Below are 21,995 nucleotides of genomic sequence, written 5' to 3'. Positions count from 1 at the left end.
GCAGGGCGCAGATGCGCAAATAGCAAGCTGCGCCTCATCTCACCATCTATGTGCCATACCAAAAGATTGGCGCCAAGGAATTGAGATGGGAGACGTGAGCCAAGACGAATAGCAGTACTCTCCGAAGATATAACGAATATGCCGGCTAATCATGCTTCCAGGCAGCTTCGAACACATACAAGTACATGACCTTGATGCTTTCTGTGCTCGCCCATTTCACTTGAACGACAACTGAAAATTACGAGAGTGATCTCATCAACATACACTTTCGTAGCAGCCAGCGTTTTTATCACAACTCTAGAGCACATATCAGTATCACGTCACTGTGGTAGCACCCCGGAACACTGAAGGCCACGTAGAGTCAGTCGCGACAAAACATGGCGTCCATGTTCAAGGATATCCTACAGTACAATGTCGAAAAGCTGAAGAATTACGCCGACGGCAAACAGCAACCGACAGGCCAATCGCCATATGGTCAATATGGTCAACAGTCTCCATATGGACAACATGCACAACAACAGCCTTATCCTCCACAACAGCATCCGTATCCTCAGCAGCAAGACCCTTATCCTCCGCAACAGCCCTTCCCTGGTCAGGCAGCACCGGCAGGCCCTCCACCAGCGTACGGCAACTTTGTTAACGGCCAACCCAACGCTTCCCCAGGCCCATACTCATCGCAGCCACCAGAATCTTCCTTTACTGGGACCGGCGGTAGCGACAGCGCCAACCGCGGTCTTCTCGGCAAACTCGAAAAATACGCCATGAAACAAGTCGACCCTTATTATATGTGCCCTCCAGCCGGCCAAGCAACCCCAAGCCTGAACGTAAAACTCACCAAAGACTCCCTGATCAACTGCTTCACCTCCCAACCCGTCCTCCAAATCCAGAAACAGTCCTCCTCTGTCAAAGACCTCATCCGCGCCGACAACGGCTTCCGCGCCGCATCTGTGAAGTGGCACTCCTTCAGCTCCGATATTTCCTACACGCTCTACTCACCTTCTGGCCCACCGATCGAGGATAAAATCAAGCATGGCGATTTCAGTTCCAAGTGTTCTTTTCTCAGCAGATTTTACGCGCCTGGAGAGAAGATGGTTTGGAAATTTAATGGGACGAAGAAGGCGGAATTGAAGGTCGAGAGGACGGGAGAGGTGGTGGCTGTCTTGGAGAAGATGATTTTGTTGCGGTTTGAGAGGGGGATGCAGGGGTTGAGTCCTGAGGCGATTAATGAGGTGCTTATCACGGGTTATGCGTGTGCGGAGGCGATGAACAGGGAGAAGATGGCTGCGAAGGCTTTTAGTGGTGGTGGTTGAATGGGTTCAATCCCGTTCTTTGTAGAGTGTCTCTGCTGTTCTTTTCGTCGGGTGAGACCACATAGCCTATCATGTCATGAATTTGAACATTCCAAGCAAGGTTCGTACGAGCGTTATGTCTTTACACTCGATCTGTTCCTTCTACGCAATTTTGCCTGGCACAAACGGGTGACCTGCCGTCAATCCTCCACAAACCGCCCAAGCCTGCCCGTTCACATAACTTGCCTCATCACTTCCCAAGAACAATGCCACTCTCGCGATTTCATCCGCAACACCACCTCTCATCAAAGGATTCAACTGCCCAATCTTCTTCTCTGAACCCCTCGCCCTCGCCATCTCATACATCGGCGCCGTCATCCCCGTCTCAATAATTCCAGGACAAATCGCATTACATCTAATGCCCGTTCCAGTCAACTGGTATGCACTCGTCTGCATAATCGAAATCACAGCCGCCTTCGAAGCAGAATAATCCGTCGCTCCAGCATTCGATCGCATACCAGCGGAAGATGCCACAGAAACAATACTTCCTCCAGGATACTTCTTCTCAGACCCAGTCTTAAGCATACCGCGTGCGCCATGCTTGACTGCAAGGAAAACGGAAAGCGCATTCACGCGCATGACATCCATGAAATCGCTCGCGGACCCTTCGAGAACGCTGCCCATTGTGACGCTGATTCCGGCATTGGCGAAGAAAATGTCTAGTCGGCCGTACTTTTCTAAGGCTTGGTCTACGACGGCAGAAACATCGTCTTCGGAGCCGGCGTCGAGCTGGACGGGATGCACAGAACAGCCGGGATATTTGCCTTCGATTTCACGCTTGTGGGTTTCGAGATGTTCGGTGCGGTAGTCGCAGATGAAGATTGCTTTGGCGCCGTTGTTGGCGAAGTGGTGGGCTGAGGCACGGCCGATTCCAAGAGGAGAATTGCAGCCTGTGATGATGACGATTTTGCCTTGGGTTCGACTGAGAGATATGGTGAGAAGGTGATCGGGTGAAGAGGTGCGGCGAGTGGCTAGGCGAAGGAGTATTCATCGTGTTGGATTGCCACACGCTGCGCAGAGACATGTGTGAATCTGAGTGATGATCGAAAGACAGACTTACGGTCCTTTTGAGTCTCCTGCTACCGCTGGGATGTTTGGTAAGTCTTCGAATTTGCCTTCGCTTCTAATGGGGTTTTGGAGTTGCTCGCTGAGAGCTTGCAGTCTCTTCTTGGGCGCGGAAGACATTTTTGGACAAAGTGAAGATTGATGGGTGTGAGATTGATCGGCTTTCCGAATTGCCACGATGTAATTGAAGAGATATGTTGTTATGAACGTGTCGACATGATGTCCATCAGCTCCGGAAGTGGAGCGAGGTTGTTGCTCGCTTGTTGAACTTCGTGCCTCGGCTCAGCTTGCTCCTTCCCACCAACATTGAAGCTGACAGTAACAACATCATCGCATGTCGTAACCGATGCTACATGTAATTCTTATCGCAATGTTTACTGCGCCGTGTGCTGGTCCCACTCGCATCCATGGCGATGCCGACATCACTATGGTGTTCAGCATCGACTTACCCTGAGGCCGCCTTGAAGGGCAAATCGCTAAGTTAGCACAAAACAGCACTGCCAACCAGCATTGTTGGAACATCAAGGTTATCGTTTCGGGGCCATGTTCTAGGGACATGAGCAACTCCATCTTTCCCCTCTGCTAGGAGCAGATGAGTGGGAGGTTGTCGGTCAGACTCACAGTTGAAGCTGAAATAGGGTTCGCTGTCTCGCGTCACATAGACTGTGCACAGTCACATACCATGCTTCCATCATCTGGCTGGCTTTTCGAACACTAACACAGCTTCAAGATGAGCCATGAAGATGAGCCATGTGTTTGAGCGGAGGTATCAGAAACGGTGCCGATGCTTCATCAGCTAGCTCACGTCGTTGAGGTTGCGTGGACAGAAGACTTTCATCGACGAAGGGAGCATACCTGCGTTGACCTTCGCTGAACAGGCCGATGCAAGGATAAGTTCGCTACACATTTCCACCGCCTTTGCCGAGCAGATTGCGGTGCTGTTGTACTCAAGAGACGGAGCGTTCTCCTCTGCTTGCAATGCCAATCCGGCATCTCCTTGATGAAGGTAGTGAAAGAGCGAAGTGGATCTCGTTGCTACTTTCAGATAGCGCAAGCCTCATCGTGGCTGCGGGACAGTCCATTTACGGCGGACTGTCAACCTAGCAATTGTGGACATCCACAGATCCAAGCCTGGGGTAAGGAGGTTGAGTCATGTAGCGAGCGAAATGTTTGTGTTCTCAATCAGGTATGCGCAGATAGACTTTGATTGGAGAATGCTTCGTGCAGTTTGAACTTGACCATTACTGGCAAGATGTTCCATGATCTGTATAGAGGCTAAGCATATTCGTGCGAGCACCTGCAGTAGCTTAGCAGAAGTTTCGTTCTTGGATTTGGAACCGAAGAGAACCGCCAGTTGCTCATGCGCATGGCGTGCGGCTACGAGCCGCGTTTTACTGACACGACTGGTAGCTTGACACGCGTGCACCAACGGTATTCGTCTGGCTCGGCCACGGAGAACGATGCGGTGAGCGATGGTGGCTGTCGTTGCTGCACGTGAGCTGCAGTATTCGACAGTGTGCAGACCGAGGTGATTTGGTGATCACCACGGCGCAAGTCAGGCAGAACAGTCCCAGAATCAAGGACAGCAAGCCTGCCGGTGCTCGCACTTGTTCGGAAAACGCAGATCGGAGTGCTACAGATCAGCTCGTTGTATGTCAGCCTGCCACCCCATCAGGCGGCAGCGGCATTCGAGGGACGGAGAGCCACGCGCACGCTGTAACAGATGCGGCGCTTGGTTGACAGCGCCAGCGACAGCCAAAACGCCACGCACTCGGCCGTACACGCGTTGAGCAAAACCTGGCGCTGCGCCTTGGGCTTCGCGATGAGTTGTATGACTAACCTTGGAGTCACTGAGACCTCATATCGTGTTGAATGGCTTGTGTAGGTGGGTTCTGTGAGATCCCGAGGAAGCCATCATCCTTCGCAGAGCATTGCCTCGTGGAGCAGCGACCGAGTTGTGTCTAAATTTGTACAGCAGGATGATTTTCTCCACTGATTGTGGAGAAGAAGAGCTCACCTTGTGCTGTGCGTTTATTGTGCAGAACTTCTTGATGCTGTGTCTGGCGACGTTAGCAGTTCGGTATGGCTGCAGAACCTTTCGATAGTATGTCATCTAGTTGTCAAGTCCGCCTGCTCGCTTCGGGTTTTGCCACCACTGCGTACGTGTGCTTCCACTGCAGACCGAGAACGGGAGCCAAGGAACGCACCACGCATGTCGTCGCGAAATGCTCCGTCTACCAGAACCAGATATCGTTTTGGGCCACGAGTGGACGGGAATGGGGTTGATCTGCATTCTTGAATATCTCCAAACATGCCGCTGGAGTTCTAGAACAGAAGTGCGAAGAAGCAGATCTGTTGTGTTCCAACGCTTCGGGGTAGTTGCTAGTCTATGTCTCGTTTTCAACCAATACCAAGATTCATGCAAGATCCAGTGATTTGGCCCAAGCGCAGACGTGTTCCAGAACGCCTCGCGTGAAATCTCCAGGCGCGTATTGATTTTGCTGCATGCGAAACACGTTCTCGGCACGAACGTCTGGTGACTTGTCACGAGCGTACCATCGATTCGCACAGGCAGGCACAACTTTGGGAATGAGGAGGTCGCAGGACGCGGGCAAAGCCACAACGCCGCGCTCTTGTCTTGCCCTTCCGCACCGTCGTCATTGCTGTCGACGCGGGCCAGGATGTGCTGGTGGGAGCCACGCAAAGCGCAACACCCCGGCGATCTGCGCAGAGACTCCGCCAGCATGCGCCATCACACACCTGACAGCAGCGAAGCAAGCCCGGCGCGTCATTCCAGTCTGCCGCACAGCGGTTTCAATAACGACTGCTGTCCATCCTCGGACTCCGTGGTCGGCGAGTCGCTCTCCTCCATCCCGATGCGCTTGGGAGCAACGCGTCCACACGGCTCATGCGGATTTTGCTTTCGCAGCCTGAGTCTCGCCCATGACTCCGACTCGGTCTTGTCCCACCAGAACCGGCACATGAACGACAGGAAAGTCTAAAGTGGCTGCTGCGGGCAGGGGAGCGGGCGGTGGGACTGTGCTTTTCGCGGCAAAGCCAAAGGACCCTTCTTTCAACACATGGTCTGTGGCACAATGCAGGTGACCCCGTCGTTGGTGTGGCACTTGGGCGAAGCCTAGTTCGCGAGGGTCTGTTTGGGATCTGCGCATATATCGTGTGCCTGCTCCGAATTGCGCCCCGTTTCATACTCGTGAGATCTTGCATCTGTTTCTCTGCTTCCACTATCTACTGCAGCACCACTCGCTACCGTCTGCATTGTAATCGACCACTCAACAATGGCAGGCTCAAAGTTCACTGAGATCCTCGACACCAACACTACTCCATTCTCCCGTGACAACGTCAACTTGGACGATGTCCTCGCCGAGACCAGGCAAAGATCCGAATCGCGAGGCAGCATAACGAGTTCTTCAAGCGACAAGTCCAGTTCAGGCTCATCGCCAACGACATCATCATATAATCTCCCTATGGACCCTGCCAAAAAGGGCTTTCGACGATTCTCAATAATGAACAAGAAATGAAGCCCGCGCCTTGAACGATCTGGACGAATTTTCGAGGACCATGACTGCAACACTATCATCTTCGCATCCAAGCCTTTGAGCGAACGCAATCAGCCCGTTTTCTGAGCGCATCGCTTCAAAGTCGAATCTTGCGGTCACTATGCGGATCAGACGCCAGGGCTCATACCTTCACCAAATGGCCGATGATCACCCTTCAAGCATCTTAACGCAATCGCGTGCAGACCATTCATTGAGCTACGAGCTCATCCTGGATACACCACTCTACAACATCGGCATTGCTTGTACATTACAAGACCTTACTGCGCGCTGTTCGATTCTCACATAATACGCGTCTACCATCACCGATGACATCTCACGAATCCATCTTCCTACTAACTGGAAAGTCGCGTGACGAGGTCAAGGTTTCGACTGCTTCCACCTATCCGACTTCCACCATCGGACGATCTGGTTGTTGATGCTTTGCGGGAAATTGAAACCCAATCCGGGGTAGGAGTTCCAAGAACGGAACACGAAATTGCACTGGGAGGGTCAGCCGATGTACAAAGCTCTCAACTCACGTGCTACAACACTCGGGAAGTCATCGGGCCTCTGGAGCTTCCAGGCCGCGGTATGCCGGTGCAGCTTCGCGACCGCTTACATGTCGGCGGGCGAAATGCACGATGTGCAGCCGCGTGGGCGAACCCCACGGGGCGGTTGATGTGGTGTGGACGATCGTTATTGAAGAAGTATACAAGTACCTTTTAACACAATGAGCCAGGGTGCTCGGTAGAAACCAGTAATGTAGAATGTCGAAGATACCCCGAATTGATCAATTTCTGTGACCACCTTTCCGCCTACCACTTTGCACGACAGCAAGACTTCCTTGCCACCGCATGCGATTCTCTCTCCGGCTTCACGCTTCATCATCGCACGCGTTCACCTTCGTGCTCATCTTCCCCACAGCGCCGCAGATCATACATGACCTTGTTCCTGAAACCCTCGTCACACACATCTTCACGTCGCGTTACGCGTCGCTCCTGCGTCAACTGTCTCATTTGAAGATTGAACCCCTCTGATCCTCCACAACTCGACCCTGCATGAGAGAAAGTTCCGCACGCGCGACAGAATCAAGGCACTCGCCCACCGTTTCACGACCTTTGGACGAATAACGAACCGAATTACTTTGGTGTGCTATCTTCGTGACCACGCCACTTACCGGTGGCATGGCGCGGCTTTCCAGGCAACCTCTTCACAGTCTTTGTTCATAATTTGGACACTTATTATTACTGTACACGAACTGTGCTTGAGGCGCAGGAAGGCCGCGACATGGAATGAATACCTCTTTACTGCTCTGTCGTCATGCCGCAGGCATCCACCTCAGCACGCTACGTGGTGGAGGCGTCCACAAACACGAATGAACGCACACGCAAATTTGGGGTTGCTTCGTCATCTCGACTTGACGACACCGCCACACCCACGAGGTACGGTCTCGTCATAGGTGTGATAGGAAGTGACGGGAGATGGGTGTTGAAGAGACCCGTCACATCAAGCATGCACCTCACTCCACGACACATGGCAGTTTTTGCCGGACTGCTTCGATGTCGTGCAGGCTGGATCAAGCTACCCTTGCTTATGGTGCTGCTGCATTGATGAGCAGTCATCTTTGCTGACAGGCGATGTAGCTGTATGACGTTTTCGTGAGTGATCAATGGAGAACTGGAGGTATCATAGGTTGAGCTTGCTCCGGAGTGCACATTCGATACGCTTCTCGAATGCTGCTATCGTGACAGGGCAGCTTTATTAGGCGGCAAGGTTGCTGATGCCGTAGTGCACCGAGAACGTAGGTCGTTTCAGGTACCGGACCTATATGTTGCTTGGGCGATAGCTATTGCCACAGCGTGGGAGGTAGATATGGCGTTGTGGTATAGCAGCATCCTGATATTCTTATAGCGCAACGAACATTGCTCAAGCATTCTCGTGGGCCGTGGCTCGTCCTGCACCCAGCATTTCCGGGAGAGCTGCTCAGTGGCATTAGACAGGAAGTGTCGCTCTATATCATGTGGCCCTCGCGTGAAATAGGGTCTCGGACTCTGCGAGCATGCATTCGTATGCTGCTGAGCAAAGTGTAGTAGATCTGTTGATGATCGCCTGTCAAAGGATGGCCATGTGGATTTGACAGCAAGGGCTCTCGCCCAGCTCGGGTCTCGCTTTGACAAGCCGTTAGCGCCATCTGTGCTTGAACCAATAAAAGAAGAGGTAGCTAGATTATGCAACTCGTGTCGCAAAAAGTCGAGGAGCTTGCCTTTCACATGCACCTCGATGTTCGCGCTCCGTCGCTGCATCTTCCACGCGCCATTGACCAGAATCGCTCCTCCAGTCGCATCAGCCATGGCCCAGAAGCGGACTTTCAACGAAGGCAAGCGGCACTTCAAGAAGAACAAGAAGCAGAAGACGAGCACAGTCGCCGAGGGGTCCAATGAAGAAGTGCTGCTGGCCGACGTGAGGAATCTGCTCAAGGACGTGGACATCTCCGAACAGACCGACGAAAATGCTAGACCACAGCCTGAGGAGCGCACCGAGATAGACGTCACTATCAAAGAGCTCTCGTCCACCGGCGATGGGTTGGCAGAAAAAGATGGTCAAGTATATGTTGTCCCATTCTCTGCGCCTGGTGATGTTGTCACTGCAAGAGTGTACAAGAACTTTTCCGACGAGTCATATTCACTTGCAGATTTTGTCAAGCGTGTTTCCAAAGGGCCGTCCAGCACTGCAGAACCGCAATGTCCTTACTTCACACAATGCTCAGGCTGTCAGTTTCAGCACATGCCATACGAAGCCCAACTTGCGCACAAAAAGACCATCGTCGAAAAGGCATTCCGCAACTTCTCGAACCTCCCTACGTCTGCAGTCCCAGCAGTCGGCGACACGATCGGCTCACCACTGCAATACGGCTATCGTACCAAACTCACGCCGCACTTCGATGGGCCTCCTGGTGGGAGAAGAGATAAGAGACATGGCAAACCGGTGACGTGGCCGGGCGTCCCAGCGATTGGATATATGTTGAAGGGCACGAGGAAGACGATGGACATTGAAGACTGCCCGATCGGAACAGAGGCCGTACGGAAGGGTATGAAGAGGGAACGAGTGCGTGTCGCTGCAGAGATCAATAAGTATCAGAAGGGCGCCACCTTGCTCCTGCGTGAGAGCACAACGAGAGAGGAGAAGAAAGAGGATGAGCTCGAAGTCAGCGTCGAGGGCGAAGACGAAGTTGTGGAGGACCGCGGAAAACATGTGCATCGCAAGATCTGCATCACCGATCACAAAGCCACGTCGACAGAGTACGTGGACGACTTCCGCTTTGACAATCCCGCAGGCGCGTTCTTCCAAAACAACAATTCGATTCTGCCTGTTGTCACGCAATACATACGCGACAACATCCTCGGATCGACGATGGATGAGACTGCAGATGCAAAGCCGAATGGCGGCCCAGACGTCAAGCCCAAGATAAAACACATGGTGGACGCATATTGCGGCTCGGGCTTCTTCACTATCAATCTGTCCCGCATGTTCAAGCAGAGCATTGGCATTGATGTGTCTGCACAATCTGTCGAATTCGCTAGCAAGAATGCGAAGCTCAATAATCTGCCAGAAGATGCGACGCACTTCATTGCAGCAGATGCAAACAAATTGTTCGAGTCGCTCGACACAAAGAAGTTCCCTCCGGACGAGACAGTCGTTGTGATCGATCCCTCGCGAAAGGGATGTGATGAAGGCTTCATCAGCCAATTGCTAAAGTATGCTCCTGCACGAGTGTGCTATGTATCTTGCAACGTGCATACGCAAGCCAGAGACGTTGGGTGGTTGGTCGGAGGCCTGCCAGGCGACGGGGATCAGCCCAAGCACGAAGGAATATATGAGATCGAGAGTCTGCGGGGGTTCGACTTCTTTCCTCAGACCAGCCACGTTGAAGGGGTTGCAATCCTGCGCAGGAAAACATCAGTGGCCGGGTCATAGGGCACCGCAGAGCAAGGCCAGCCACCACCTATTGGGCAGCAATATGAGGCTCGGCTTTTTACACAGCCAGGATGGCCACACTGTTGCTCCCAACCTCGAACTTGTGCTTTGACACTCTTCACAAACCCGATATCTCATTCCTCGATCTTGCAGTGTGCCGAGAGATTGTCGGGTTGCTCTTACACAATACAAAGTGCTCACTCATGCGCAATTCATGCGAGCACTCATGGATATCCTGAACTCGTCTCTCTGGGCAACCACAGCAAGCGCGCCAAGACACCATTGGGGACCGCTGGCAGCGGGTGATCTGCTCCCCATGATGATAGGCGTTGTGGTATATGCGCGGCACTGCAGACCTATATGTTGCCAGGCATCCGATTTCGCGGATGCACTATGAAGTCGATGCGGCATAAGAGCGCTGCTATAGATCGGCACGGGCTGATGTTAGCTGTCACGGGCGGCACATCAAACTCTAGAACCTGAATGGTAAGTACAGATCTCAGATCCAGCATGCAGAGACGCGCCATCCGCGACAAAAGCACACCCCATTTCAAGATACAGCGCGTGTGATGCTGCGCCACGTCAAAGCTGTCTCGATCTTGTCGTCGGAGGCAGCAACGCGAGAGCCCAATTGGGAGAAAAGTGCAAAGTCTACGCGCTCAGTCCCAGCGGTGAGCCCAGCAGCGTTTATCCTCAACACGACATCCCTGTTCAGGGCTTCGTACTTCAGCTTGATATATTACTATGGCAACACGATGGCAACCGCCTTCATACTCTCATGTTCTTCACCTTCCAATGTTCGAACATAATGTAATCGATTCTGTGAGCTGCAACAAAATGCGGCTCTTCACTCAAATCAAGGCGCTGGGCGATGCCACGAACCGTCTCCCAAAGACGAAGGCTAGGGATGCCAAGCCCAAAGCAAAACCGCGATCAAGATCCGACAGTCTGCCTGTCTGCAACATTACACAAAAGGAGTTCTCGATTGCAACACCCTCTGCTGGATCCATCGCTAGACGACGGTCCGAGAAACATGTACCCACCGTCACGACCGAGTTTATGGAAGACAAGCACCCGCTTCTGCATGCAGATTCGATGGAGCAGACGCCTGATCCAAGCCCTACGGCCACGGCGCTCACCTGTTGCGTCAGACCGACGAACCAGCATAACCCATACTTCCCGCCAATCCCTCAGAATCGCAAACGAAAACGAGACCTGGACGGGTTTGTTAGGCGAGTGAAATCTGTGAAACTGTCGGTGAACAAGAAGATGCTCATGGAGCTATTCGATGAGTCGCAGAACGATTTACGTCGCTTTCAAATTCGAGGCGCTGCAATCGAAGTTGAACCGCTACGGGACGAATTCGACATCACAAGCTCGGCGGACGCTATTCGGCGGCGTGATCTGGTTCTGCAGTCCAGGAGCAATTCAGTGGCCTTTAGGACATTCTAAGCATGAAGAGTGCAGAGCATGCCTCTCGCGTGGCTGAAGATGTGGAGTTCATTGTCTCATCCAATGGCGAATTCTTTGTGCTTCCAACGCAGGCTGCCTTTACTCTTGGACCTCGGAATCAAGATTGATGACAGTTTTCGTTGCTTTGTCTGAGACATGCGTTTCTTTGATCCTGCAAAAAGATCTCGCGTGGCAGTCGCATGGCAGAAGTTGGCAATTTCAATGTTGGTCTGGTCGGTCGTAGCACGACACTTGCTTTGGAAGAGCTTCTTGCTGCATTGAATATACTTGCAGCCAAAATCACTCCAAGGATCAGCGAAAACGATAGTGCGACAATCTGCTGTTCCAAAGAGCAGCGCCTGCATCGATGATGGCGATGCACGAAGGTCACGGCAGAGTGTCAACGCACTTGACGCCTGTCGAGCAAGCATACAAGGCAGAACTCGCAACTCTCAACAGAATCGCAGAGTCCGGCATCTACAAAGAATATACACACGAAACCACACCAGAAGGATCGCGCATCTGGACACTGAAGCGCAAACGCTCTCTCACAGAGCAGAATCTCCGGCGTCTCAACCAACATCACCGCAACAAAATTTCAAAACCCTCACCGATCGGCATCGACTTCCTCTCGCCCACAGGTAATACTGAATGGAAGGATATCAGGCTCTCCTACCTCCTGGAGAAACCTCACTGGGCTGACGAAGGCGGCGTCCTGATGCACAAAGCCTACCTCCGCGCGCGTGCGGGTGTCATTCCACCGCGTTATTCACCATGGGACTTCGTGAGCAATGGTATGCCAGCACAGTTCTACGAGAGCGAGGAAGAGAAGCAGTGGTGGGAAACGCATAATGATCCTTATTATTCGAAACTTGGTTGTGCTCATGGAGAGGTCAGGAAAGGCTTTACACAGGAGTGGTGCTACGATGTGAAATTGAAGGTGTGGTACAGACAAGTGAAGATATTGGAGGAGTGGAAGTTTTGGCCTGGGGAGTGGAGGGATAGATGGGTAATCAGTAACGAGAGAAAGAGACTGGAGGGAAACGCGGGCGAAATCAGTCCGAAAGGTACGAAGACCCCGGAGGCGGAAGTGGTGGAGACTAAAGATCAAATCGATGATTTGCGGAAAGGTGCTGCTGGCGAATTGGACAAATCTGGTGCTCAACAGCCTATGATGCAGCCTGTTCTGGACGAGACTGGATTATCATTTGTTCGCTGGGCACCACAACCCAAATCCGATCATTCGCCAGAAACGAGAAAAGCTGTTCCTCTTCCACAGCCTATCGTCGATGAAGCTGGCCTTTCTTTTGTGGGCTGGCAACAGGAAGAGAAGAAAAAACGATCGCCATCTCGTCAGCGGCCTGCAAATCACCTCGGTCTTCATTCAACGAAGAAGCCCCGCGGCAAAAAGCGCAAGCTCTCGAATCACGTTGGGCACTCGCAGATTGACAAGAAGCCCCATCCTCGTCGCCGCACACTGGAAAAGCCAGCTTCACGACAACAGCTGAAAATCGCCTTGCACGATGTGATTGTTGACGAAACCAGCCTTTCAGTCGTGGGATGGACGCGCTCGAATGCGGTGAAGAGGAAAACATGAGAGCATTTATGGCATTGGTTTGGGAACTCGACATCCGTTCATGTCTAACTTACATGAACTTAATTCAGCGACGAGCATAATTGCAGAAAAGCAGTGAAAGCATACGGGCATAATGGGCATTTTGCGATTTGAAGCATTGAATTTAGTAAGCGGTTTCTTGATTCGCTTTATAGCCTCATATGCATCATCATTTAACAGCGTATCTTCATCAACAAGTCTCTCGTCATCTCATCACATATTTCTCATGAAAGTCTTTCTTCACACATAATTTAGATCATCCTGATTCAGCGTTGAGCTCGTCATATCCCTCTAACTCCTTCAATTTGTCTCTCAAAATCTTCTTTCCCTCGTCCGCCTCTTTTTCCATATCCTCTTGCCAAATCCAATTCAGTCTCGCTTCTTTCTCCCGACACCATTCTTTTAATTCTTCTCCTTCCAATTTTAGATTCCAGAAGTTGAAAGATTCCTCTCCTGCCTGATGTGAGAGTTGATGCACGCGATTTGCCCTCGGAGCACGGATTTCATCGACGGATTGCAGAGCGGCTTTCAATTTCTCTGACAATGAGACTTTCGCGGGGACAGAGGATACATGCGCCAGGACTTCGGATAACACGTACGCATCTTCAATTGCTTGGGATGCTCCAGCGCCTTGATGAGGGGGCATAGAGTGCGCCGCATCTCCGATGAGGAGGGCCAATCCATCGGCGAATCCAGACTCGGGCTGATGAGTATGATGGTGGGTGGCCCAGAAATCGGGATTTGGATCGAACATAGACAGAATGTTCTGCGCTCGGGGACCAAATTTTCCAAAATCCCGTTTAAATTGTTCGCCTTGATTTGGAACTACCCACTCGTCGTGCGGCCATTCGCCTTCTTTTCCTTCGCAACGGGACGTCCAGGCACCACAATTGAGTTTTGTGCCATTTGATACTGGATACGTGATCAGATAGCCGCCGGGACCGAATGAGATGGAGCTCAGGCGGGCAGATTCGCCAAGGACGGAGAGGGTGGTGTCCATTGGGATGAGGGCTCTGTACGCTCCAGTAGAGCTATACTTGGGCTTGCTGAGGGGGCTGTCAGGGCCGAACATGCAAGCTCGAACTTTGGAGTGGATGCCATCGCAGGCGATAAGGAGGTTGGTGGTCACAGACGTGTTGTCGGTGAAGTTGATTGTGACATGGGAGGAAGTCCGCGAATACGAAGCGAGCTTTTTGTTGAATTCGGCATATCCAGGGCCCATTTCCTCCGCGAGGAGAGAGAGTAATTCTTGGCGATGAAGGGTCATGTTGCCGGTCGGAGGGCTGGGTATCTTGTGGAAGATCTCACCATCGGCATGATCGCCCCATGGTGCACCATAGCGGAAAAAACTCCATATCTCCTCGTGAGGTGGAGGATTTCTGGTGGCGAGCTGGAGGACTTTTTCGCCGAGAGATGGGTCGATGAGACGAAGGCAGCGGAGGGCTGATGGACCAAAGTTTATTCCAGCGCCGATTTCTGTGAACGAGCTGCGGGATTCGTAGAGCGTGAAGTTGATGTTGTGTCTTTGCAGAGCTATGCCAAGAGTAATGCCGCAGAGTCCGCCGCCCACAATGGCGACATGAAACGGCATTTCACCCTCCATAGCGCCTTCCTTGCAAGGCCGTACTGCGTCTGAAAGCGAAGTGATGATGGCTTATATACCTGCCGGATTAGTGATGAAGTGAAGGGGAGCTGGCAGGCGGCAATGCCGGACTCCTCGAGGCTTGTCACTCTCCCGTCGACACGAGGATAAGCTTGTGTTGCTTGCACGCTCTGTCGCCTGCCTTCTGCGTAGTAAGCGTCATCTGTATCTGGAGAACGAGACGATGCGTGTTGTTCCGGCGATCGCCAGCGGCTGACGATCTGCATACAGCAATTCACTCGGGCTACAAGTCAGCTCAGATATGGGAAGAATGGTATCTGCGAGCATTCTCAGGACCTGAGAAGATGAAGACTCGTTCTGTAATGGCCAGCACGACAGGCGAGGAGGGCAGCACGATAGGCGAGGTCGATGGGATCCCTGTTCGGTCCCTGTGACGGAGGAACTGTTCTTCCGGCCGTTGCCTTCACTGCTGGTTCTGCATGTTGCTCTGATCATTTCGAGGCCCGCTTTCTACCGGTGCATCCCACTGCAGTTTGCGCTCATCAATCGTGTCTCGGTGTGTCCAGAGGATTGATATCGTTGCGATATTGCGGCGGCCGTCGTGGCGTCCTCACACATTGGCCAGTGTCCAGCACCGACGCGTAGAGACGCCAACGACGCGTCAACCCCACCCTCACAGGCCATCGGCGGCCATCGGCGGCCAGAGGAACGGGTCATCAGGAAGCATCTCGAGACAACGCGCTCACCTCTTTGTCTTATAGCGCGATGACCCGAGACCTTGGACAGCAAAAATACGGCTTGGCGGGGTCTGGGCCCTTCTCCCAAACGTTGCCGACTGCCGCGACACGCCAAATGTACAGCGCTAAAGGAAGCCAACAAGATGAGGAGGCGTCACGCCACGGCCGAATCGGGTATCGACGACTATCCCCTCTGCTAAACACGGCCTGCACACTCCAGTCTTCTCCACGACACCTCGTGTTCGCGGTAGGTTTTCTCACTTCACCGTCCAGTCTCTTCATGGACATGTTCCCTTGCCCTTGACCCATTCACTCGCTCAATCCTCGCCATTTCCTTCCTACAGTCATTCCTTCATCATGCACTTTTTCATTCTTTGCACTTTATTTGCTAGCGTTTTTGCCTCTCCTTTATTTGGTCAGGGCGAGCAAAAGGTCTTGCAGGAGTCTGGGTTATTCTGCGATAATGCACACTTCCGTGCGGCCAAGGAACCACGAGCTGCTTCGGCCTACTGTTCAGCATTCTTGAATATTCCCACAATTACAGTCAGCAAGACGGTAGATCGCGTCATCAAGACAGCGACCAAGACGACTTCGACAAGGACCTACTTGGCATATCCGGTAACCACGAGGGTCGCACAAACAATTACTCTATTGGAGGGTGTCACCAAAACTAGCACGATCACGGTTACAACAAGCATATCAACGACCACCACTCTACAGCCACTTACATCCTGCCCTATAGCGCCGGCCACGTGTGATAAGGGGAGGAGCATCAATACCGCCCCACCTCTCGAATCTAGGCCAGCATGCTTCACGGCCTATAGCGCTCTTGCGAATCTGAGTGCAGCCTGTAAATGCTTGAGCGTGCCTACAGCGACTATCACGAAAATCGTAACGAAATCTGGTGCTCCAACATCGACAATCACTATCACTGCAGCTGGAAAGCAGACTCGTCGGCTTACCAGAACCATTACAACGGCCACAGTAACGATCACCCCAACACATGGGGCTACGGTGACCAAATCAATTTCTGCTGTGGAAACTGAAGTCATTCACGGACCTTTCAAGATTGCCTCTGGGCCAGATTATCGATTGAACCCAGAAAATGGATGGGCTTGGTCCTACGAAGCTCTCAGTCATGATGTGCAAGCATCATTTGGGGGCGAGGCGGACTGCTCTTCGTCGTATTTTGCACTCAACGGCACTAGGCTCGTCTCGCAATACTTTGACAATGTCGCGGACTTCCCACCCTACTCCCTCGTCGGGAACGTGAAAGTCGAGGCTGGAAATAATGCCAATGTGGTACATTTCACATCGGCGGAAAGGCTGACGGACGACCGCGTACCACTGAGCTGCACATTCGAGCGTAGCATGGACGAAGCGAATCCGCATGCTGCTTGTCCGCTGACATGCACATATGCTGGAGCTGCAGGGGGTCGATCTACGCAGAGAGAAGGTAAAAAGTGGTATCTGGGAGGCGAGGAAGGGGGCTTCAGCAGTTTTACGATGTATGCTTACCAGTATAACTGGGGGTAGCAGTGAGCGCGAGCTATTGCCAAAAGTAATGTCTTACGATGCATGTTCACCCATTCTTACGACTCTTGTGCATGGCGTGTAGTTCTGGTGTGTGAGTCAAGGTGGGCAGTACCATGGGCGGAGTCTTGGTTCGTTATAGGTGTCCGAATAGGCATGAGTAAGCAAAGGTACGAAATGCGGCTGCTCCAATGAGACGTCATTAGAAAATGCACACAACCTGGCGCTCACCCTCACACCACCCCTTTCGACACCACACCACGCGTGCCTATTCCTTGTACCTGCGTCCGCAGCAAGTTCGACGTCCTCCTCCCTGCGCAGCGCGACTCCTGCGACGCCGGAGTGCACTGCCCGCTCAAAGCATATCTCTGCGCAAAGCCGAGCTATGGGACCTACCTAGCACATAGCTTCCACATCACGCGAACCCGCCCATCCTACATCTTCCGAGGCGACGACATCCCCACCGCACCCTCCACAGACCGCGCGCGAGGTCACCGACACCTTCCCGCCCTCCGATCGCGAACGAGACACGCGCCTCTCGGACCACAGGACAGCCTCGGGCGCTTGCAATGCTCCCACGGTCAAGATCCAGCTAACACCCGGACTGGCGGATATGGATGGCGAGTCGCAGGCGCAGAGGGAGGCCCGCCTGCGCTCGCTATGGCTGAAGCTCGACACGAAGCGGAAAGGCACCCTCGACTTCGAAGCACTGAAACGAGGCTTGGTTGCCGCCAACCACCGTACGCGACAGGAATCCAGAAAAGAGGGTGATAATATGCTAACATGCATGACGATAGCACTCAAAGATGCAGACAACATGATCAAGGACATGCTGACAGCGTGCGACATCGATCACGACGGCAAGATCAGCTACGATGAGTTCTGCCGCTTTTGCACTGAAACCGAAAAGGAGCTCTGGCAGCTCTTCCAGTCCATCGATAAAGACCATAGTGGGAAACTGGACAAGGGAGAACTGTCATCTGCTTTTGAGAGAGCCGGTGTCGCAGTCTCCTCAGCACGACTGGACAGGTTTTTCAGCTACATCGACAAGGATCGCGATGGGACTATTGATTTCAACGAATGGCGCGGTAGGCATAATGCAACAAGGACACACAGAACTTATGTTCCCTAAGAGGACCGCGAACTGACCTTTGCTCCAGACTTTCTCTTGTTTATCCCAGCCAGCTCGCCTGGACTTGGCGCTGTTATATCATATTACCAAAACACAACCAAATTGACCTCTGAGGGTGACGTGCACCTAAGCGACGAGGCACTACAAGGTCTAGGTACGACCCTCACATTTCTCAAGCGTTCGCTTTTTGGCGCAATACTCCAGCTGGTCAAGCCGGCGCAATCGCATGCCGGCGGCAGCAATACTTCGCCCATCTCCATGTGGGAAGGCAGCGAAGCAAGACCGCAACTACAGTATCCTTCATTGGACGATGAAGACATGACAGATACCGACCCGCACATTCCCGTCAAGCCGGCGCGGAGGAAAGAAAAGCTGCACCAAGAGCAGCGGCAGGCGGATGATCAAGTTGTGCAGCACGCAGTACGTCCATCGAAGCTAATGGATTTCGTGCCGGATGTAGGCTATTTCCTGGCCGGCGGCCTGTCAGGTATTACCTCGCGAACCGCAACCGCGCCGCTCGATCGGTTGAAAGTATACTTGATTGCGCAGACGGGGAATGCGGAGGATACCATCAATGCTGTCAAGTCTGCGAAGCCGCTGAGCGCTGCGCAACATGGTGTTAGGACACTCTGGAATGCGTGTCAGCATTTGTGGGCTGCAGGCGGCATGCGTAGTTTGTTTGCTGGTGAGTGGATAATCTTACACCATGCGGGGGTCCACACTAACAGCGCAGGTAACGGCCTGAATGTTATCAAGGTCATGCCCGAATCTTCTGTCAAGTTTGGCGCGTACGAGGTATGATTTTCCCGGTCCCCTTGAATCGTATCAGCGAGCGTACTAAACTATTCTCACAGGCATCAAAACGAGCCATTGCCAAACTTGAAGGGCACAACGATCCCAAACAAATCAAGTCCTCGTCCATGTTCGCAGCTGGCGGTATTGCCGGCATGATTGCACAAGCTACAGTCTACCCGCTCGACACACTCAAATTTCAAATGCAATGTGAAACCGTTGCAGGAGGTGAACACGGCACCCGCCTTATCATGCACACCGCAAAGAAGATGTGGGCGCGCAACGGCATCGTGGCTTTCTACCGCGGCCTGCCTATGGGACTGGTCGGGATGTTTCCCTACGCCGCCATCGACCTTAGTGTGTTCGAAACCCTCAAAAAGCGCGTCATTGCGCGCAACCGCGCCAAAAATCCGAATCTCAAACACGACGAAGATGCTCTGCCCAACAATTTCACACTAGCCCTCATGGGCGGATTCTCTGGTGCTTTCGGAGCTAGCATCGTGTATCCCTTGAATTTACTCCGCACAAGACTGCAATCCCAAGGAACAATTAGTCACCCCAGGACATATACCGGTATGATGGATGTCACAAGGCAGACGATCCAGGGAGAGGGCGTGCGAGGCTTGTTCAAAGGATTGACGCCGAACTTATTGAAAGTGGTGCCGGCGGTCAGTATCACGTATGTGGTGTATGAGAATACGAAGAAGTTTCTGCATTTGCAGTGAGGGCATGCGAAGAGCAAAGCCAAAAGCAAGAAGATAGTCCTAAGAGAAGGGGAGAGCTGAGATGAGCAGGAAATGAGCCGACAGCCTCTTTTGTACAGTTGGCATTGATTCTCTTTTCATTGTTGGGGTTGAGCGGGGCATTGGGCGATAGAAAGGCGAGAGAGAAAGCTAGAGGGAGAACGAGAGCAAACAACTATGATACCCTTCGTAGGAAAGATAAGTGGGAAATGCATGGGAGTGGAGCTAAGCCCTCGGAGGCACACAGCATTCCTGTGACCGAATAGCATCTCAATGGTGAATGGTGCGAAGGCTTGCTTGCTTCGAAGTCACAGACTCGAATCGCGCTCATTCACCACAAGCTCAATCCGGCTAGTGTTATTTCCGAAGCTTGTGACCACTATAAATTGCGCTCAAGACCGTCCAGCCCGTGCCCGGGACACTCTTGCAACACGATTTGCACCGGTCACCAAGATGGGTTGCTGCATCGTCTGCTACAGTGCAGACCCTCCGCACCGCGCGGCCTACGAGGCCGCGTTCTTCACCTGTCGCCACAAGGAATTCGCGTGCCCAAAGTGCTGGGAGTCGTACATTCTGCAATGCCTGAAAACGCCCTCGAAGCCTATCGAATGCATCCAGCCTGGATGCAACCATCTCCTCACCGAGCAGGATATTTCCAAGAGGGTGTCGCCGGAGACGTACTTCAAGTTGGTGTCACGAGTGCGACTAGGCGACGGTTTATTGGAGCTGACTCGAGGTAGGCTCACTAAGGTCAGCCAATTGAATACCGCGGTTTTTGGTCCGGCGCCGAGTAAGGTGTGTCCGAGTATGGGGTGTGCGGAAGTTGTGAAGAAGGAGAGGTTTGCTTCATCTATCAGTACATGTTGATGGTCAAAACGACTGACTGGGAAACAGCGACTCAGAGCACACGATCTGTATGTATTGAACTGAGTCCGAATCTGTTCGAACAACACTGATCTGGTGCCTCCATAGGTCCTGAATGCGGCCACGATTTCTGCTGGCTTTGTCTTGCCGCGATTGAGCCCTTCGATTCCGCTATTGCTGGATTCTGCATGCACAAGCTGTTCTGTCCATTAAGAAAGGGAGGTTCGATCGCGGACGAGAGTGATGAGGCGCTGTTTGCACATGAGGCCGAAGCGGCTGTCGGGGATGAGATGTCCGAGGGATGGGCGATTGTCTGACTCTGCTGAGAGTTGAGGAGGGGAGATATACGAGTGTTAAGATGCAGTGGGTGAGCTGGATGCTACTCATTCGAGCCATCGACGGTTGTCAGATTCGCTGATTTGACTATTCGAGCTCAGGCTTGAAATCAGCGTGTCGAATGCGAGAAGAAAACTGCGAGACAGACCTGCACATGACTCAACGAGCGAAACGAGACATTGGATGTTCACAATCTGAGCCGTTTATTTGGACTCAGTCCATCAGACGCCAGTGATTGTCGTCCTTCACTTTCCTGCCCTTCACCATCCTCATGTGCCTCTTCTGCTTTAAACACTCAAATCTCGCCATCGCTGATTCCTATGCACAGTCACCGACCAAGCTCGTCGCCCCAACAATTCTCTCCTTAATCCATTCCGCACCTCTTCGGCCATGGTTTCTCAAAGGCCAGTCTTCGCAAACAAGGCACCAAGTTGCTCTCAATGCGGCGTTCAAGGACCAAAGCACTTTCTACTTCCGCAACACCCCACTCACCGAGGAAACGAGTCGCCTTGTGAACACAACGTCGGCATCTGCAATCGCTGCTGGCTCGAGTATCTCCAGGTTGAGGTCACAACCGCTCAAGCTGTATCCGAGAAGCAGCAGAAGACCGAAGCCACGAAGATCAGATGTGTGGAATGCGATGGAACTTTGAGAGATATCGACATCTTCATGAGAGGAGGCTCGGAATTGTTTGAGATGTGCGTCGATGGGCTGAACTCAGTCCAACCTACTTTAATGGATTGATACTGACGATATCACTCTAGGTATCAGTCGATGCGGAAAGCGGAGTCAAAACGGGCTGCCGAGTCGAGCGCAGCGAAGAAGCCGAAAGCTGTAGCTGCGTGGGCATTCTTGCAGAAGCGAAAGACGGCGAGCTCTGAACAATATAATGCCTTCAGCGAAGGAAAGGGGAAGTAGATCGATCTTCTTCGCAGCCTATGTGAGGAACGCGAGTAAGGCTCGAGCTCAGGGGCATCTTAGGCAGAGCTCGAAGTGTGTTCTTGCATTGTCGCAGGAAGGTAGCGCAGGGCCCGTACTTCGAGGAGGGCGTCTGAGCATGCACTATCTCGTGGCCCAAATGCTTCGCAGGGAGAGGGTATCGTCAAGGGCGTAAGCAGCTTGAGGGGACATTCGAGTCATCGTCTTGCCGGCTGTCACTGTTGTACGCCGATTCTGGAGATGCAATCGAGTGGAACTGAATAGGCAGCAAACGGGCAAGCTGGATACCAGCGCATGTAGGCT

General features: G+C 52.6%; 10 protein-coding genes across 11 annotated transcripts; 8 read left to right on the top strand and 2 right to left on the bottom strand.

Moving 5' to 3' along the window:
• Positions 1–377: 377 nt before the first annotated feature.
• On the top strand, positions 378–1,310 carry CKM354_000507900 (uncharacterized protein; the record flags this gene model as incomplete). Its single annotated transcript, XM_044800337.1, has 1 exon — positions 378–1,310. The coding sequence occupies one exon, from the start codon at positions 378–380 to the stop codon at positions 1,308–1,310; it is 933 nt and encodes a 310-aa protein (XP_044656272.1).
• A 141-nt stretch (positions 1,311–1,451) lies between these two features.
• On the bottom strand, positions 1,452–2,534 carry CKM354_000507800 (uncharacterized protein; the record flags this gene model as incomplete). The annotated part of the gene is made up of 2 exons (XM_044800336.1): positions 1,452–2,271; positions 2,410–2,534. The coding sequence occupies 2 exons, from the start codon at positions 2,532–2,534 to the stop codon at positions 1,452–1,454; spliced, it is 945 nt and encodes a 314-aa protein (XP_044656271.1).
• A 3,176-nt stretch (positions 2,535–5,710) lies between these two features.
• On the top strand, positions 5,711–5,953 carry CKM354_000507700 (uncharacterized protein; the record flags this gene model as incomplete). The annotated part of the gene is made up of 1 exon (XM_044800335.1): positions 5,711–5,953. The coding sequence occupies one exon, from the start codon at positions 5,711–5,713 to the stop codon at positions 5,951–5,953; it is 243 nt and encodes an 80-aa protein (XP_044656270.1).
• A 2,367-nt stretch (positions 5,954–8,320) lies between these two features.
• CKM354_000507600 (tRNA (uracil(54)-C(5))-methyltransferase) lies at positions 8,321–9,946 on the top strand (the record flags this gene model as incomplete). The annotated part of the gene is made up of 1 exon (XM_044800334.1): positions 8,321–9,946. One exon carries the CDS (start codon positions 8,321–8,323, stop codon positions 9,944–9,946), a length of 1,626 nt encoding a protein of 541 aa, XP_044656269.1.
• Positions 9,947–10,690: 744 nt separating this feature from the next.
• CKM354_000507500 (uncharacterized protein) lies at positions 10,691–11,398 on the top strand (the record flags this gene model as incomplete). The annotated part of the gene is made up of 1 exon (XM_044800333.1): positions 10,691–11,398. The coding sequence occupies one exon, from the start codon at positions 10,691–10,693 to the stop codon at positions 11,396–11,398; it is 708 nt and encodes a 235-aa protein (XP_044656268.1).
• A 370-nt stretch (positions 11,399–11,768) lies between these two features.
• Positions 11,769–12,995, top strand: CKM354_000507400 (uncharacterized protein; the record flags this gene model as incomplete). The annotated part of the gene is made up of 1 exon (XM_044800332.1): positions 11,769–12,995. The coding sequence occupies one exon, from the start codon at positions 11,769–11,771 to the stop codon at positions 12,993–12,995; it is 1,227 nt and encodes a 408-aa protein (XP_044656267.1).
• A 274-nt stretch (positions 12,996–13,269) lies between these two features.
• Positions 13,270–14,616, bottom strand: CKM354_000507300 (uncharacterized protein; the record flags this gene model as incomplete). Its single annotated transcript, XM_044800331.1, has 1 exon — positions 13,270–14,616. One exon carries the CDS (start codon positions 14,614–14,616, stop codon positions 13,270–13,272), a length of 1,347 nt encoding a protein of 448 aa, XP_044656266.1.
• Positions 14,617–15,710: 1,094 nt separating this feature from the next.
• On the top strand, positions 15,711–16,889 carry CKM354_000507200 (uncharacterized protein; the record flags this gene model as incomplete). Its single annotated transcript, XM_044800330.1, has 1 exon — positions 15,711–16,889. The coding sequence occupies one exon, from the start codon at positions 15,711–15,713 to the stop codon at positions 16,887–16,889; it is 1,179 nt and encodes a 392-aa protein (XP_044656265.1).
• A 610-nt stretch (positions 16,890–17,499) lies between these two features.
• Positions 17,500–19,535, top strand: CKM354_000507100 (uncharacterized protein; the record flags this gene model as incomplete). Of its 2 annotated transcripts, XM_044800328.1 has the most annotated exons (6): positions 17,500–17,626; positions 17,684–17,974; positions 18,047–18,172; positions 18,479–18,703; positions 18,752–18,813; positions 18,873–19,535. In XM_044800328.1, 6 exons carry the CDS (start codon positions 17,500–17,502, stop codon positions 19,533–19,535), a joined length of 1,494 nt encoding a protein of 497 aa, XP_044656263.1. The 2 variants fall into 2 exon arrangements, with proteins under 2 accessions (XP_044656263.1, XP_044656264.1); XM_044800329.1 differs by having other exon boundaries at positions 18,047–18,703.
• Positions 19,536–20,006: 471 nt separating this feature from the next.
• CKM354_000507000 (uncharacterized protein) lies at positions 20,007–20,734 on the top strand (the record flags this gene model as incomplete). Its single annotated transcript, XM_044800327.1, has 3 exons — positions 20,007–20,392; positions 20,448–20,467; positions 20,526–20,734. The coding sequence occupies 3 exons, from the start codon at positions 20,007–20,009 to the stop codon at positions 20,732–20,734; spliced, it is 615 nt and encodes a 204-aa protein (XP_044656262.1).
• Between the last annotated feature and the right edge of the window lie 1,261 nt (positions 20,735–21,995).

Source organism: Cercospora kikuchii (genome assembly GCF_019650295.1).
Source record: "Cercospora kikuchii DNA, contig_00003, whole genome shotgun sequence".
Classification (NCBI taxonomy): domain Eukaryota; kingdom Fungi; phylum Ascomycota; class Dothideomycetes; order Mycosphaerellales; family Mycosphaerellaceae; genus Cercospora; species Cercospora kikuchii.
This window is presented reverse-complemented; position numbering and strand designations above follow the sequence as displayed.